Source organism: Macaca mulatta, chromosome 13 (genome assembly GCF_049350105.2).
Source record: "Macaca mulatta isolate MMU2019108-1 chromosome 13, T2T-MMU8v2.0, whole genome shotgun sequence".
NCBI classification, from domain to species: domain Eukaryota; kingdom Metazoa; phylum Chordata; class Mammalia; order Primates; family Cercopithecidae; genus Macaca; species Macaca mulatta.
Genome location: NC_133418.1, coordinates 115318861 through 115336709, shown reverse-complemented (window position 1 = coordinate 115336709; position 17849 = coordinate 115318861). Strand labels below are relative to the sequence as shown.

General features: G+C 42.8%; 1 protein-coding gene and 1 long non-coding RNA gene across 4 annotated transcripts in view; both read right to left on the bottom strand.

Moving 5' to 3' along the window:
* Nucleotides 1–127: 127 nt before the first annotated feature.
* On the bottom strand, nucleotides 128–419 carry LOC144333920 (uncharacterized). The gene is made up of 2 exons (XR_013403071.1): nucleotides 299–419; nucleotides 128–262 (listed from the first exon to the last, which is right to left on the bottom strand). It is a non-coding gene; the product is annotated as an uncharacterized LOC144333920 (long non-coding RNA).
* A 212-nt stretch (nucleotides 420–631) lies between these two features.
* Nucleotides 632–17849, bottom strand: part of ADAM17 (ADAM metallopeptidase domain 17) — a 67238-nt gene continuing 50020 nt past the window's right edge. For all 3 annotated transcript variants that reach the window (XM_028831980.2, XM_077960161.1, XM_077960163.1), the window contains 8 exons: nucleotides 16050–16249; nucleotides 13084–13187; nucleotides 8359–8493; nucleotides 5860–5990; nucleotides 4973–5051; nucleotides 4088–4176; nucleotides 1998–2048; nucleotides 632–1429 (listed from right to left, as the gene is read on the bottom strand). In XM_028831980.2, the coding sequence (XP_028687813.1) occupies nucleotides 1088–1429; nucleotides 1998–2048; nucleotides 4088–4176; nucleotides 4973–5051; nucleotides 5860–5990; nucleotides 8359–8493; nucleotides 13084–13187; nucleotides 16050–16249 (1131 nt within the window). In that variant the 3' untranslated portion in view covers nucleotides 632–1087. The remainder of the gene's footprint in view (nucleotides 1430–1997; nucleotides 2049–4087; nucleotides 4177–4972; nucleotides 5052–5859; nucleotides 5991–8358; nucleotides 8494–13083; nucleotides 13188–16049; nucleotides 16250–17849) is intronic.

The following is a 17849-nucleotide window of genomic DNA, read 5'->3' as shown; positions in this document are numbered from 1 at the left end:
CCTAAGGGCAGGTAGTATTCTGTCTCATCACACCTCAGCCTATTCAAAACAACCTGTTGTTGTTAAGAAATATTTCACCCTCTTATTCACTAGTGTTTGAAAACAGGCAATCTTTGTATTTTAAATATTCTAGGTTTTGTAAATATTCTAGGTTTTGTAAATAGTGAATTTTTTTTTTTTTTTTTTTTTTGAGGCAGAGTCTCTCTCTCTAGCCCAGGCTAGAGTGCAGTGGCACAACCTCGGCCTCCCAAAGTGCTGGGGCCTCCCAAAGTGCTGGGGCCTCCCAAAGTGCTGGGGCCTCCCAAAGTGCTGGGATTACAGGCATGAGCCACCGCGCCCCACCAACAGTGAATTTTCTAAGAGCATGTATCCCTATCAGTAACAGGGATACATGAAGATACTTATACAGAAAAATTGCCCAGCAAATCAGTGCCCTAAACAGTTGGTCGATTCCATAAATTCAATTGGCTACCATGTATAGCCCTCACTGTAAGGTATGTGGTTAGATTTCTAGAGAGCATTAGTCTTAGAATTATGAACAGCCATATTAACCCAAATGATTTCTAAATTTAGATGTATATTTTCCCTGCTACTTAAAAACTCTGGGTAGTAACTAGAAATAGACCCATAATTTAGAGACAATGTAGAACTAGATTTATCTCCTTTGTTTTTAGTTAAAGGCAAACCCTCTTGTGTTCCAGTTGTCTTCACAAATAAATGCCTCATATTCAGCGGTTCATTACAGTGTATAAAAAAACTGATCATTTCCCTAGTCAGTGCTGTTATCAATATAAAAGATTAATTTACAAAAACATAAATATTCATAACCCAATCCAGCTGTATTTTCTGCTTTTGTACCACAGGTCAAAAGATATTTAAAAAACTAAAACCTGAAAGCCTCCAAAATAAGCTAGATTCACCTTCACCTTTTCAAAAGGAGAAGGGCCAAACCACACAAGCACTGTTTACCTGCAGGAAGTTCAAACACATGACCAGCATCTGCTGTTAAGTCACTTCCTTACTTCCCAATCTTCACAAAATATAAGTTGTGATTGTAGGTCAAATCTATAAAGAGCTCACAACTAAACTAGCACTCTGTTTCTTTGCTGTCAACACGATTCTGACGCTGCAGTTTAAAGGAGGCAGCCTTTTCACTTCTGGTGACCGGATGGTCCGTGAGATCCTCAAATGACTTGGCAGCTGTGCTGCTATTTGGGAAGGGGTCCTTCTCAAACCCATCCTCGTCCATATGTGAGTCTGTGCTAGGGTCTTCCTGGATGGTGTCCATTCTCTGGTGGTCCAGTTTTGGAGCTGCTGGTGCCGAAGGGATCACAGGGGCAGGCTGCAGGCGGCCTGGAGTCTGGGGTGCAGGAAAGGGTTTGATAATGCGAACCGATGCAGAATCCATGCTGCTCAGCATTTCGACATTCTGCAAAGACATGGGTTCAATTGATGGGAATAAAAGATTAATCAGAGGTCCTCACAGCTCCAACCTTACCCATCAAACAGCCTCTTATTCTGTTGGTACTGTGATGCCTCTTGGCAAAAAAGTGCTAGGTGAGGCTCAACCTAAGAAGTGACTAAAAAATACTAGGCTGGTGCAGAAGTAATTAATGACATTACTTTTAATGGCAAAAACTAATTACTAGCTTTCAAGCATCCTGAAAACTTGCCATTTGAAGACCCAAAAGAGGATTCAAACCTCTCAAAGTAAGATCCCAAGAGACTGATCTCAAAATATTAAGTGTTGAATGGCTAAATTGCTCCTTATGGCTTGGGAGGGGGACAGCACAGCTCTTTAAATCTCCATCCATGCGACTGATGAAAGCTCACCATCACTGTTGTCAGGAGGGTAAACATTCCAACCTAGCCCCTTCCTGCGGCAGCATGACCTCCCATCAGCCAATGAAAGCCTTGCTGGGTCAGTTGAAGGTCTTTGCCTAACAGGGCCTTAAAGACCAGGCAAAGATTGTGTTCCTTTCATATGGTATACTTACACTGGGGTGAAACAGAGACAGAGATTCATACTGCTTATCCAATTTCTTATCCTAGAAAGGAAGAGCAAGAAGAAAGGTCATTCCCTACAAATGCAATTCAGTTAGTGAGTACTATTTCCTCACAGGCTATTCCTAACACTAACTGAAGAACTTAGAACCTGAGTTGTAGGATAGCAGGCTCAACAGATAATCCATTTCTCACCCAAGCTTTAGTTATGCCACCAGTCTAGAAGTGTTTGCTTTGCACTCAAAGGAAATACATTTTGGCATTAAGTACAAAAAGAGGCAAGGTTTCAGTACTATGTTTTCTGAGAAATTTATCCCTCTGTGGGCAGGGGAATAACAAGGGCATCTTCCTATGCATGACATGACAAATGTCCCAGATGCTGGATACACCAGGACCGCACTGACTGGAAGGGCGGCTGGTAGGAAGACCTAGGTGGCTGGGCCTGCAGCCTCCCTCACACTGCCCTGGCCCACGGCCTCACTCTCTTCTTAGCTGTCTCCAGTTTCTGTGGACCATGCTCTGCTGGAGGAACTGGGCCTCAATCCCTACGTCCTACTTCTGCAGAAGGCTGACCACATGCCATCTGCTGCCCCATCCCTGCCTGTGGCTGAAGCATAATAGGCAACAAAGGGCAAGGACCTCTGTCCAGGACTAGGCTTCCTGTCTGGATACCATCAATGTATTCTATGGCCAGAAACAAGCCATGGCCCTCCCTCCTGTCAGAGGCTTTGCTCTGAAATCAAGGGTCATGCCTTGTCCACGTGTGCAACTTCCCTGTAAACAAAATAGGTTCCATCCTCTAATAAAAGCAATCATGATGGATGGCACTGTCATCCAGAGACATCTGTCAAAGCCAAGCACATCACCTTCAGCTTTCTTCAGCAGAAGTACTCCCTAGAGATCTTCCTCCCTACACCCATCATGCTCACCACCCCGAGAAAGAGCTGCTCTGTGAGACGGCTCCTAGGCAGGAGAAGCCAGCAGGAAAGGAAAGGAAGGCAGCAGGAAAAACTCCTTTGTCATCAGAGTTGTGCTGGAATTTTTAAATGCTCATAGCAAGGCCACTATGAAAGAGTTTGGGAAAAGAAATTTGGAAGCCTGGGTCTGACTTTCTCATTTCTACAGTAGACAAATCCCCATTCCCCACAGATGCAAGTGAATGGATTTGTAAGAACAGTTATGAAAAGGGGCCTCAAATTTATAAAGGACCAGGAGTTCCTTAGTCAAAGCCCAATTCAACTTGTAGCTGTTACTGATTCTGAATGAGAACAGAAAAGACTGCTTACTCCTACATTTTGGGGAAGATGTAAATATTCTATATGACAGCTGGGCCCCAGTCCCTACATCCTACTTCTGCAGACATAGCCATCTGCTGCCAATAAGCTATATGATATATGGGGAACATCTGAAATGCCGAAGTTTGATATTTGCTCTATTGCAACAAAGTCAGCCTGGAAATGCCCTTAATTAAGGGCTTTACTCATCAAAGGACCTGGACAAATCCAGTTAAACAGTCTCCTAGGCTTAGAAGTATAAAATTCCTAAGAAATTTATATATTAAAACACCAACACACAAAAATAGTTTTTTTTTTTTTTTTTTTTTTTTTTGTTGGGAGACGGAGTCTCGCTCTGTTGCCCAGGTTGGAGTGCAGTGGCGCGATCTCGGCTCACTGCAAGCTCCGCCCCCTGGGTTCACGCCATTCTCCTGCCTCAGCCTCCCGAGTAGCTGGGACTACAGGCGCCGCCACCTCGCCCGGCTAGTTTTTTGTATTTTTTAGTAGAGACGGAGTTTCACCGTATTAGCCAGGATGGTCTCGATCTCCTGACCTCGTGATCCGCCCATCTCGGCCTCCCAAAGTGCTGGGATTACAGGCTTGCGCCACCGCGCCCAGCCAAATAGTATTTTTTTTTAAAGACTGTTAGTTAAGCTTTCTATAAGATATGTTCCCCTAGGAATAACACCAAAGTTATTGGAAATACCAGCCCAGACTTTGCTAAGAACAAGTTTTATCTTTTCCAAAGATTACATGGTTGGAGTTGATCAACATTTAAATATTTAATTACTTAAAAGTTGGTGACTTACCACACAATGGACAAGAATGCTGAAAGGAATCCAAAATATCAAGGAGAAAACCAGGACAGACCCAACGATGTTGTCTGCTAAAAACTTTCCTGTGAACAATTCCAAACAGTGAATGTCTTGACCAAGTACTTCACAAATCTAAAGTGAAACGCTGTTAGGATATTACCATCATATGCCAGAGCTGCTGGCTAGACACTCCTACCAACACAGTATTGAGAAGAGTGTCTGTGCTGACTATATTACACCAGACCATCTCTCCTTACCAAGTACTTTTAAAGAAACAGCCCTCGTATACTAGCTGATAGGAAGAGATTGCAGAATATTCAACATGCTACCTGGAGTAACTGTGTCAACAAACTAATCATATAGACTGCTACTACTAGTAAATGCTTAAGAAGACAAAGTTTTTGTTACCTGGATATTATTTGTGATTAAATGATGGACCTGTGAGGACATGATAAAATCATGATAAAATCATGAGGACATGATTTTGCCTGCTTCTGCAAAATATGAGGCCCACTTTTACATCAAGCAGGATTCAGTATATAGCATTCAGTCAAACAAACACTCTTACATCAATCAGGATTCAGTCTATAGCATTAAACTATGCTTATGCTAGTCACATGTATATTTTTGGGTAAAGAAGGAAGCCAATATTTTGACTTTATTTCCCTTGTCAGAAAATCTGTGCCTCCAAGCTCCACGGGGACAGACTATCTATGAGTTCATTTTATTCTAGCCAACAAAGTTGTTTCATAACAAAAGTAGTGAATATTTCCACCTTCTACTGCAGAATTAGAGCATATCACTCTGAAAGCACACTTTTCTAATGTCATCACAGAAATCAACTCAGCTCTCAGTAAATAATCTGGGGAAATCACCTACCAAAAGTATTGATGCTTAGCTGGTCAATGAAATCCCAAAATCGTTCAATTACATCCTGTACTCGTTTCTCACATTTGCCCTATAAAGAAAAAACATACAGCATCATTCCCAAACACAATGTATTCAGAAGCAATGTAGCTTTATAAAAATAACTGACATGTAAAGGGCTTCATTAAAATCAAACATTTTCCCATCTTTGACACAAGGCAATAACTTCAGCGTAATGAGTACCCCAGAAAGTAGGACGTGCTGTCATTAACCCTTTGATAATTAGTCCATTTTAACAAGTGATTTAGAATTACCAGGAGACAAAAATCAAGAAAACCAGTTTGCTAAAGATGAGGCATTCCAGTAAGGACTCTACACATACACAGTGGACAGTGAAGAACACAGCCAGACTCCCTGTGAAGACTCTTAAACCTTGAAACCCTCTCCCATCATTCTGCATGAGAAAAATTATGCTTCTCTAGAGAACAAAAGGGTCTGGCTTAAGTAAGTCAAGCAGTCTTCTACGTCTTTCCTACTCATTCAGCACCTGTTTCAAAATCACACCTTGAATAATTTTGCAATCTTAGTCAATTCTGTAAGTAATCCAGGAAAACATAATTAGGACCCACTGCCTAAAACCAACCAACCTTACCATAAAGTCCCCACCCCAGTCCTTCTCAGTCTCTGGGCTCGAAGCCTCCCACTATGGAAGGAAACTACAGGCAGGGACCTGAAAGCACTCTGTCTTCTCCTCCTAAGTAATACTCATAGATAACAATGGGCCAGAAGGATGTAGCCCCATTTGTGTTTTGATTTCTTTTTATTTGCAAAATCAAGTACTTACAAAATAAAAACTTCCTATCTGGCTGTTACAGAAAAAGCTGGACATAAATACTCACATTCATGTCACAAAATCCTACTGTACAGGGCTTTCCTTTCCTCAAAAATAAGTTCTTTTGTTCAGCATCGACGTAGGGCACACAGCGGCCAGAAAGGTCTCTGCAGCACACCTTGCAGGAGTTGTCAGTTTCTAGAACAGAGAACACGCATTGACAGCTGGATTGTTCTGAGACCTCCTGTCTCCTCTTTCCTCCCTGACCATGGTCCCAAAGAGGCAAGAAATCACATTTATTTTTTATTTCAATAGCTAATACTATCCATAGCCCGCACCAAGGAGTAGTTTCTGAGGTCACACTCCTCAGCCTTCAGTGACAGAGGCCACAAGGTTTAAAAAAAAAAAAGAGAAAAATCCGTTCTAGATGAAAGACGTCTCTTAAAAGTCTAACTATTCTCTCCACTTCAAGCCTCTCACAATGCTCTTCTAAATGTTTCCCTTTGTCCCAACATTCTTGTTACCCTGCCCACTTCAGTCCTTGGCTTTTCAGTCTAAAGTGTGCCCCTCAGGGCCCACACTGGCTCCCTGAAAGCGAGAGCAGCTGGGACACAGCTAAGTGACCCCAGGGCATGAGCCCTACAGCCAAAGCTCCACAACTCCTCCACCAAGAACAGCTCTGACAGGTCACGGGATAAAACACTGGGCATCTGTGAGCCATGTGGGTATACACAGGAATGGTAGAAATGCCAGAAAATTAAACCATATTTATACTTAGGAGAAGAAAGAAATCAACTAGAACACAAAAACAAGCAAAAAGAAAACCTTTTCAGAAAAGGCCGGGAGCAGTGGCTCTCGCTTGTAATCCCAGCACTTTGGGAGGCCAAGGTGGGCGGATCACTTGAGGCTAGGAGTTCGAGACCAGCCTGGCCAACGTGGCAAAACCCCATCTCTACTAAAGATTAAAAAATTAGCCAGGTGTGGTGGTGCTTGCCTGTAGTCCCAGCTACTCAGGAGGCTGAGGCACAAGAATCACTTGAACCCGGGAGGCGGAGGCTGCAGTGAGCTGATATCGTGCCATTACACTCCAGCCTGGGTAAGAGTGAGACTCCATCTCAAAAAAAAAAAAAAAAAAAAGAAAGAAAACCTTTCCATCATTCACTAATTTATAAAATATTTCTTGGGCTTTTACTGTGTCGGGCTCTGTGCTTCCAGAGCACCCCAAGCCTCTTGCCATTCAACACAATAGATATTTTTATTTGGCACCTATGTGTTATCTTTTTTTTTTTTCCTTTTTTTTCTTTTTTTTTCTTTTTTTAAGAGATGAGGTTCCACCATGTTGCCCAGGCTGGCAGGCTGGTCTCAAACAACTCCTGAGCTCAAGTGAACCACCCATCTTGGCCTCCCAAAGTGCTGGGATTATAGATGTGAGACACTGCCCTCAACCTATCTTCTTTACCTACACATTTTTGAACTTGGAAGAGTTCCTTACTCAACTATATGGATGGTAAGCTTCCAACCCAGTGATTCAACTACTGGGTTCTTTGTCTTTTATTTATTTATATTTATTTATTTTTTTGAAACGGAGTCTCGCTCTGTCGCCCAGGCTGGAGTATAGTGGCACGATCTCAGCTCACTGCAGCCTCCACACCCTGGGTTCAAGCAATTCTCCTGCCTCAGCCTCCCTAGCAGCTGGGATTACAGGTGTACACTACCACACCTGGCTAATTTTTTTATTTTTAGTAGAGACAGCGTTTTGCCATGTTGACCAGGCTGCTCTTGAACTCCTGACCTCAAGTGATCCACCCACCTCGGCCTCTCAAAGTGATGGGATTACAGGTATGAGTCACCACACCTGGCTCTTTGTCTATTTTGAAAGCAACAGAACTCCTTCATTGACTCCCATATGCTCCATGGTTTAAGTGGGGTGGGAAGCAGAGTCCAGCCAGTCCCTGACCAGTGCATGAGGATGCCCTCAAACCCAGGAGTTCCAAAATAGCGCAGAAACCTAAGGAAAACTGACAGGCCAGCAGGAGAGAGGCTCCTGCCCCAGGCTGCTCTAAGAGATCAGAGGGGAGTAGACTCCGCCTTCTTGATAACTGCAAAAATCCTCATCTAGTGGGGTCAGATCCTGGAATCAGCTCTCTCTGGTTGAGTTCTTGCAGGAGTGTCCTAGTTCCATGCCAATGTAATGTAGATAGCTACTGCTGCTTTCGTGGTTTGTATGATATGGAGCAGAGGACAGCCAGGACACACCTCTACCTACTCACTCACTCCCCCACAATAAAATTCCCTCCTCTCCCACCTCAAAGCCTGCCATATGGCCTGAAAATGCAGCAAGAAGAAACACCAACAGGACAGGACTCCCACGTACGGTGGAGGAGCCAGGATCTGCATGCAGAGATGCCTGTCTCCAGACACTACTCTGCCTTTCCCCCTCCCCTCATCCTCGGCTTGGATCTCACCACTGTTCTCATTAGCACAACCTCCAAATGGAGGAAGGGAACCTGGCAGACAAAGGCCATGTTTTCTCCTGCTGCTGGAGTGGGCATAAAACTGTGCTCACCATTACATGCACAGGACTCCAGCTGCTGTTCCCTCTCGCAGAAAGGGATGCATTTCCCATCCTTACACTTGCCAAGATCCAAGCAAACAGTGTCATCTTCAGCATTTCCCGGAGGTGGGCACTCACTGCTATTACCTGGAAGCAAACACCAGTCATAACAAAAAGAATGAGTTGCAGGTCCACCAGTTCTACAGGTGCATAATATGCTGTTTCTCATACAAGTGAGCATCTTACCTTGCAAACAGCAAAAAGTGACCTACAGAGCTAGGACAAGAGCCTGAATCTCACCAGCAATCAGCATTTAAATGGGAGTGCCTGGCTATGTGCCAGGTTAGACTGCATGAGTCCCTGACCTCCCAAGCCCCGGTTAGAATGCATGGTCTCCACTTCTGCATCTCACAGTCATATATAAAAGAATATCCTATGTGCCATTACTTAGAATAAATGGCAAACTTGGTAGGAAGGCTTAAAAGAGCCCCGCGGCCTTCCCTATCTGGCCCTGACTTCACACAGCTCTCCCACAGCCCACTGCTTTGGCTACAACCTCTATTCAGTTCCTTCAATGTTAACAGACACTATTCCTTCTACCTGGAATGCTGGTGTTTGCACTTTTGGGGCAGTTAGCTGGCTTTTCTTATGGATTCAGTTTTGTCTCAAAGGTTTTCTGAGATATCCCTGAGGATGCTGTCTAAGTGGATGTGGCCTCCCACTTCCATTTTGCACTATCACACTCCTTCTCTCCTTCATTGCATATGTTTTGCAATTAATATATATTTAATGTTATTTTATGTTTTCCCTCTACTAGACTGGTAAGCCCCATGACAGCAATGATCAAATCTATTTATCAAATTATCTCCAATCCCTACCATATTATAGGTATACTACAAATATTTCTTGAATAAATCAATTATTCTTTTTATTTTCCTTTTGAGGGTCTCAGTCTGTCACTCAGGCTGGAAGGCAGGGGTGTGATCATAGCTTACTGCAGCCTCAGACTCCTAGGTTCAGGCAATCCTCCTGCCTCAGCCTCACAAGTACCTAGGACTTCAGGCGTATGCCACCATACCTGGCTAATTTTCTTTCTTTTCTTTTGTGAGACGAGATCTCCCTGTGTTGCCCATGCTGGTGTCAAGCTCCTGGGCTCAAGGGATCCTCCCACCTTGGCCTCCCAAGTACTGGAATTATAGGCATGAGCCACTGTGCCCAGGCCAGTAATGCCAAAGAAAAGCCACCAAAGAAAGTTAAACTGGGAGAGACAGGATGGAATGAGCGAATCATTCTGGAAAATGAACAGCACAAGCAGCTAAAAGTCAACTCAAATAGAGGAGGAGAAAAAAACCACTTTATGAAAGCAATGGACTATATCCACAGCTCTGGACTGGCCTTTCAGCTGAAGAATGAAGCCAATCAAAAGAATTCTGACCTAAAGGGCTTCAGAGCAGTAACACAAAATGTACAGAAATTTGGCCAGTTTCAAACAAAAGTGATGGTTTATTAAGTACCCAACAGATAACCAGGCACTTTGCCTCTGTTCTCATAAAACCTTTCATGAGCACTGGGCATTCACTGTGTCAGCAGTCATTTAACAAACTATTACTGAAAGTATGATGTCCAGTGAGCTCAGGGAAGGTTTATACTGTGGATCATTATTGTATTTTTGGTATATTATACTGCCCTGATAAATATAAAAAATGCTCAATAAATATCTGTTGAGCATGTGTTCTTAAAAGACTAAAGTCAGAGTATTAGACAGGTAGGAAAGTAATTTTGAAAACAGTATCATCTATTTAGCATGGTCCCCAAAGTTTAGCATGCATGGAAATCACCTGACAGAAGGTTGCACAGTACAGACTGCTGGCCTCCCTTCCCGTATTTTTTGGTGCAGTAGATCCAGGGAGGGGACTGACAATTTCCATTTCTAGTAAGTTCCCAGGTGATGTTGCCACTGCTGGTTGTGAAATGCTAATTGCTTTTTTTCTTTCTTCTTCTTTTTTTTTTTTTCTTTTTTTTGAGGTTCTTGTTCTCTAACTTCTCTTGTTAGAAAATACTGATTCCTTATCAGGAACTTATCCTCTGCTATCTACTATTTTGTATAAAATATCAAGGGAACAAAAGGCTGTTTGATAAGAACAAACATGTTTTCAAATTGTTTTACTTACACTTATTTAAAAGAAAGCATTTTCCTAAATCTGTTTTATTATTATAGTGAAGATGAAACATTGAGCATAGCTAGCAAATACTTCTTTAAAGCTTGATTTAGATATTCAGGTTCCTAACATTTGGCAAAGTAATGTGATAGTGACAGATCCCAGAACATAAAAACGTGAGCAACATGTCATAATATGCACACTTAAAACCAAAGTCAAGCCAAAATAAGACACAACTTCGTTCACTAGGTCCCTGAAGACCTCCAGCTTTCTGTTTGCATCCTTATCACAAAACCTAGGATGGTTATAATAAAAAAGACACTAACAAGTGTTGGAGAGGATATGGAGAAGCTGGGACCCTCACACAATGCTGCTGAGACTGTAAAAGTGGTGTAGTCATTTTGGAAAACAGTCTGACAGCTCCTAAAAAGATTAAGCACAGTTACCATATGACCCAGAAATTCTATTCCTGAGTAATATCCAAAGGAATTGTCCACACAAAAACTCATACAAAAATGTTCACAGCAGCATTATTTGTTATAGCAAAAAAGTGGAAGCAACTCAAATGTCTATCAACCAGTGAATGAATAAACAAAATGTGGCATATCCATGCAATAGAATATTACCCAGCAATAAAAGTACATGAAGTACTGATACATGCTATAACATACATGAACCTTGAAAATGTTATGTTCAGTGAAAGAAGCCAGTCATACAATATGTGGTCACGAAAGACCACAGTTTGTATAATTCCATTTATATGAAATGTTCAAAACAGACAACTCCATAAAGAACAGGGTGGTTAGTGGTTGCTCTGAGTTGTGGGGAATGGCGGGACTGGAGGATCACAGCTAAAGGATACAGGGTTTCTTTCTGGAGTAATGTAAATGTTCTAAAATTAATTGTGGTGATGACTGCATAAATCTGAATATACTAAAAACCATTAAACTGTACACTTTAAGTAGGCAAACTGCATGGGTGTGAATTATGTATCAATAAAGCTATTACAAAATCAAACCAACCAACCAAGAGAGACAAATTTTGAAAAATATAAGAATGGGATAGATATATCAGAGGAACAAAAACACTAGACTAGCAAACTGAATATTGCTTTTTGACAATTTAAGTCAAAAAACATCACAAGGGTAAAAAAGGAACATTATATACTGGTAAGGAACAGCAGATAAAGATGTAGAGATAGTCCGTTTATATACCTAGTAATAATGTAGCTTTGAAATTTTTAAAGCAACAATTGAAAGAACAACAGAAGATACTGGACACCTGGAAAGGTTAGCTCCAGAAAGATTCAAGTCCTGAATGTAAAAGGAAAACTTACGAAACTAATAGAAGCAGCTGTGGAAAATATCTTTTTAACCATCCACCATGGCTTTTCTGAACCATGTGTTTAAGAAATAAACATACACACACAACAAAATAATGGATTTGATTATGTTAAAATTAAAGATTTATGTTCTGAGAATGGCAACAGATAGGAGGTGTATGCAAACCAAATGGATTACCTAAGAACTCCTCCAAATCCACAGTAGTGAAATAACATGAAACCCAATTTATAAAAAATGAACCAAATACATGAACTGGCTATTCACAGGAGAAATTTGAATAGCTGAAAAATATAAAGAGATGCTCAAGAAAAATGTAAGTGCATTAGGACAAAGGCTGTTAAAAAAAATGTAAGAACAAGAGATTACTTTATACTCATCACGCTAATAGGACAGCAGGGTAATTCCAAGTGTTGGCCAGAACGTTGGGATACAGGAGTTCTCAGACACAGGCAACCTAGCAGTGGTGCTCTAGAGACCAGCATATCCTGCCTCTGTGACTACACAATTACACTCCTCAGTACCCAGAGAAACACGCGGGTTCCTGAAGGGACGTAGGAGGATATTGTATGAGTATCAAGGGGATGAAGGCAATGGAAGTAGCTACCACCTGGTGAACTGTAAGTAAAACACAGCCAATCATATAAGTAAACAATATGTAGGTGCCCCCAACAGTGAAATACATATAGATACATATAGAAAAACTGGGTAACCTTCTAACTTGTAACCTGCTTCCTCCACACTATTCTAGTGTACAGATTCATGATAACATTCATTATCCCAAGATTGTCATTTTGATTGTTTCCAAAATTTTGCTATTAGGATGTAGCCATGAAAAACCTTGTTAAATTATCTGTGGCACAATACAGATAATTCTTTAAAACATGATACTGATTTTTTTAAAAGTAAATGTAATGTGGAATATCATGTTGGCACATTAAAAACACAAAATAACACTATATGGTCTTTCAAGGATATACACATATCCAGGCAAATATTAGCCACAGTACAGTGGATGTCTGTGAGGAGAAAGAAGAGAGTGATGGAAATGAAACAGAAATAAAAACAGGTCTTAAACCCACCAAAGCCAAGTGTCACAAACCAAGGAGTGCCAGAAACTCAACCCGGCATATGAGGTCAAAAACGGTGGGTTTCATCTGAACAAAACATAATCTTGTTTTCAAAGACACGCACACACTGGAACCACAGCATTCCAAGAAAGCAACAAGAACACGAACCTGTGCAGTAGGACACGCCTTTGCAAGTAGCATTAATCGCCTCCTGGCACTTCTTCTGGGCAGTCTCAAATTGACAGTTTTTACAGCAAGGACTGTTCCTATCACTGGAGAAGAAGAGCAGACAGGAACAGAGCAATTCAAATTACAGCCCCATATCAAACCAAATGCTACTGTTACGTTACAGTGACCTGAATATCACAGGGGAAGACCTCCTGGCTCCATCCCCACTCCTATATCATCAGACATCTCCGCTGCTATAGCTACCTGCACACACTCTGTCCCCTCCTAATGTGCGTAAGGTCACATCAATGCCACGCTGTAGTAGAAAAGAATGGGAACACAGCAATCACCTTTGAAACATCTTAGTATCCTTGGTTTTCATTCATTTAACGCATTAATTTTAAAAAGACAAGATGGGCTGGGCGAGGTGGCTCATGCCTATAATCCCAACCCAGCACTTTGGGAGGCTAAGGTAGGTGGATCACCTGAGGTCAAGAGAGTTCAATGTGAGCCTGGCCAACATGGTGAAACCCCATTTCTACTAAAAATACAAAAACTAGCCGAGCATGGTGGCATGCTCCTGTAATCCCAGCTACTTAGGAAGCTGAAGCAGAAGAATCGCTTGAACCAGGGAGGTGGAGGTTGCAGTGAGCCAAGATCACGCCACTGCACTCCAGCCTAGGTGACAAGAGCAAAATTCTGTCTCTAAAAAAAAAAAAAAAAGATGAGGCAGGTGGTCCACGAGGTCAGAAGTTTGAGACCAGCCTGGCCAACATGGTGAAACCCCATCTCTACTAAAGATACAAAAAATTAGCCAGGCATGGTGCCGCACCCTGTAATCCCAGCTACTCAGGAGGCTGAGGCAGGAGAATCGCTTGAACCTGGAAGGCAGAGGTTGCAGTGAGCCAAGGTTGCACCATTGCACTCCAGCCTGGTCAACAGGGCGAGACTCTGTCTCAAAAAAAAAAAAAAAAGACAAGGTTGGGCCACAAGGCAATCCATAGCTAAGACACTCAGCAGCCAGAACTCTACTCCCCATCAGCATCTACAGTGTTAATATGCACTGTATCCAGTTAAATCTCAATTATTCACCAGAAAACTGAAAACCCTTTTACTTCTAGGCCAGGCACTGGTCTAACAGTGGATATAAAAATGAAAAACTGGGTAACTTTCTAACTTGTAACCTGCTTCCTCCACACTATTCCAGCGTATAGAATCATGATAACATTCATATCTCAAGACTGTCATTTTGATTGTTTCCAAAATTTTGCTATTAGGATGTAGCCATAAAAAAAACCTTGTTAAAATCTTATACATCTCTGTTTCCTTAAAAGATTCTTTGGGCGGCCAGGCACGGTGGCTCACGCCTGTAATCCCAACACTTTGGGAGGCCAAGGCGGGCAGATCACGGGCAGATCAGGAGTTCAAGACCAGCCTGGCCAACATGGTGAAACCTGTCTCTACTAAAAACACAAAAATTAGCTGGGTGTGGTGGTGCACACTGTAATCCCAGCTACTGGGGAGGCTGAGGTAGGGGAATGGCTTGAACCCAGGAGGCGGAGGTTGCAGTGAGCCAAGATCAGGCCACTGCACTCTAGCCTGCGTGACAGAGCAAGACTCCGTCTCAAAAAAATAAATAAATAAAAGAAATTAAAAAGATTATTTGGGCCAGGCACGGTGGCCCACACCTAGAATCTCCACACTTTAGGAGGCCTAGAAGGGTGGATCACTTGAGCCCAGGACTTTATGACCAGCTTAGACAATATGGCAAAACCCCATCTCTATAAAAAATACAAGAAAAATTAGCCAGGTGGCACACACCTGTAGTCCTATCTATCTGGGAGGCTAAGGTGGAAGGACTGATTAAGCCTGGGAGGTCGAGTCTGCAGTGAGCCATGATCGTGCCACTGCACTCCATCCTGAGCAACAGAGTGAGACCCTGTCTCAAAAAATAAAATAAAATAAAGGCCGGGCACGGGGGCTCACCTCTGTAATCCTAGCACTTTGGGAGGCCAAGGCAGGCAGATCATGAGATCAGGAGATCAAGACCATTCCAGCCAACACGCTAAAACCCCGTCTCTACTAAAATACAAAAAATCAGCCAGGCATGATCGTGCGCACCTGTAGTCCCAGCTACTGGGGAGGCTGAGGCAGGGGAATCACTTGAACCCGGGAGGCGGAGATTGCAGTGAGCTAAGATTGTGCCACTGCACTCCAGCCTGGCAACAGAGTGAGACTCCATCTCAAAAAACAAAAATAAAGTAAAATAAAATAAAAAATATTTTTTTGCCAGGCACAGTGCCTAACACCTGTAATCCCAGCACTTTGGGAGGCTGAGGTGGACGGATCACAAGGTCAGGAGTTGGAGACCATTGTAGCCACCACGGTGAAACCTCGTCTCTACTAAAACACAAACAATTAGCCAGGCATGGTGGTGCCTGCCTGTAGTCCCAGCTACTCAGGAGGCTGAGGCAGGGGAATCACTTGAACCCAGGAGGCAGAGATTGCAGTGAGTCGAGATCGCGCCACTGCACTCCAGCCTGGCGACAGAGCGAGACTCCATCTCAAAAAAAAAAAAAGATTATTTTAACTATAGGACTGCTAAACCAAGGAGCATGCAAGGTCAAGGATTTTGTTACATAATGTCACACTGCTTTCCAGAAAGCTTCTTATTTGTTTGTTTTTTAAGAGACAGTGTCTCACTATGTTGCCCAGGCTGTTCTCAAACTCCTGGGCTCAAGCATTTCTCCCACCTCAGCCTCCCAGAGTGCTGGGATGAGAGGAGTGAGCCACCGTACCCAGCCCAGAAAGCAATTTCTTGCTGTGAAGGGCAAAAGAGGTAAATGTAAACAAACACATACACACCCCTTTCAGCTGATTCTAAAACCCCTGCAAGTTCAGTCTTTTATTATTTTGGACATCTTGTTATACCAGCTTCCCAAAATCCCTGTGGAAAGACTCCTCACCTGCACTGGACACCTTCCTTCAACGTGCAGTCGCTGTTGCAGCAGGTGTCGTTGTTCAGATACATGATGCCAGGATCGCACTCTTCTCCTTCATCCACCCTCGAGTTCCCACACACCTTATTGCTGCGTTCTTGAAAACACTCCTGGGCCTTACTTTCAATAGTCTTATAGATTGATTGTTTACTGCAGTTTGAAAACATCTTGAGAGAAAACAGGCAGTAAGGACCCAAAATAACATCATAAAAATGTATTCCCATGCAATGTTTGTGTCTTCTCTAGAGACAAACTCTTAATGTAAAACCACCATCAGAGCCACCCTGGAGTTATGGCAAGGCCATCACAGTCCCCGCCAAAGGCCACTGATATGGAACTGAGAACCTCCTTCCGTTGAATGCTAAATGGTTGCTGTGAATTTGGTTAAGGATCTATAATTCTTCTTATGAAGATAAGCAAGCTATACAAACACTGAGGCCAAACATCCCAGCCAAAGTCCACTTGAGGACAAGCAGAATAGCACAACAGAGAGCTCGTAGCTCCATCAGACTTGAAATCTCCCCACCTCAGGCATGCCACTCATGCAGTGACAAGAATTAAGAACCTCTGTAGGTTACTGTCGTCCCAGACAAAATGATTCAGAAATGCAGGAGAAGGGGTTTCTTCTCCTTCCTTGGCTACTTATATGGATGATTCAGGTTTAAAGTTGTTTAAATATTTGAGCTTAGTAACAGGCATGACAGTACATTTTACATAAATTGAATCCCAAAATGTTACCTAAACATTTTCATCGACCAGCAAGACCAGTGTGTCAAAGAAAGTCTCTACCCTAGCTTCCCACCCTGGAGTACAGAACCACTAGGATAACTCCCTTTTAAGGCTGAGGGTTTTATCAGGAGCTCTAAAACTGAGGTCATTTTCCAGACCTCCTGAAGTTATAAAAAAAGAAGAAAGAGGCTTAGGGAAAACTGAGCATAGTTACTTCTTAGGTCGGGGTCTCCGAAGTGCTCTGCAGATGCCAAAATGGCTTCACTTTCACCCCAGACAACAATCATGAAGCCCCTGAGAGCCAAGTGTATGGGACCCTCCAAAGGTGCCTGTAACTACCAAATCAGACATCAAAGGAGCTACTTTCAGAAAGATAGCAAAGACCTCATCTTAAACAGAAATACTAACTGGCTTTTTAAAAAACATCTTCAAATCTGGTTGGTTGGTTTCGGTTTTTTTGTTTGTTTGTTTGTTTTGAGATGGAGTCTCGCTCTGTTGCCAGGCTGGACTACAGAGGTGCAATCTTGGCTCACTGTAGCCTCCGCCTCCTGGGTTCAAGTGATTCTCCTGCCTCAGCCTCCTGAGTAGCCAGGACTACAGGCGCGCACCACCACACCCAGCTAATTTTTGTATTTTTTGTAGAGACGGGGTTTCACTATGTTGACCAGGATGGTCTAGATCTCTTGACCTCATGATCCACCCACCTCGGCCTCCCAAAGTGCTGGGATTACAGGTGTGAGCCACTGCGCCCGGCCCAAATCTGTTTTTACAGTACAGATGTCTAAGGGGTCTGGTTATTCTAATCTGGGCCTCAGGCAGTTGGCATTTTGGTGGGTTCATTCATCAACATCATGTATCTCTGGGCTCCATTTTATCAGGTTAAAATGGAGTTAAAAATCACAGTGAACAGGTAAGAAGACCTCTTCACTGACTTGTCAGAGTTACAACTCCCAAGCAGCTGGAGAGCAGTAACAAAAAAAGGACCAGCCCTCAACTCTGGCTTTCTGCCTACACATCCCTGAAGATGTGGCAGCTTCT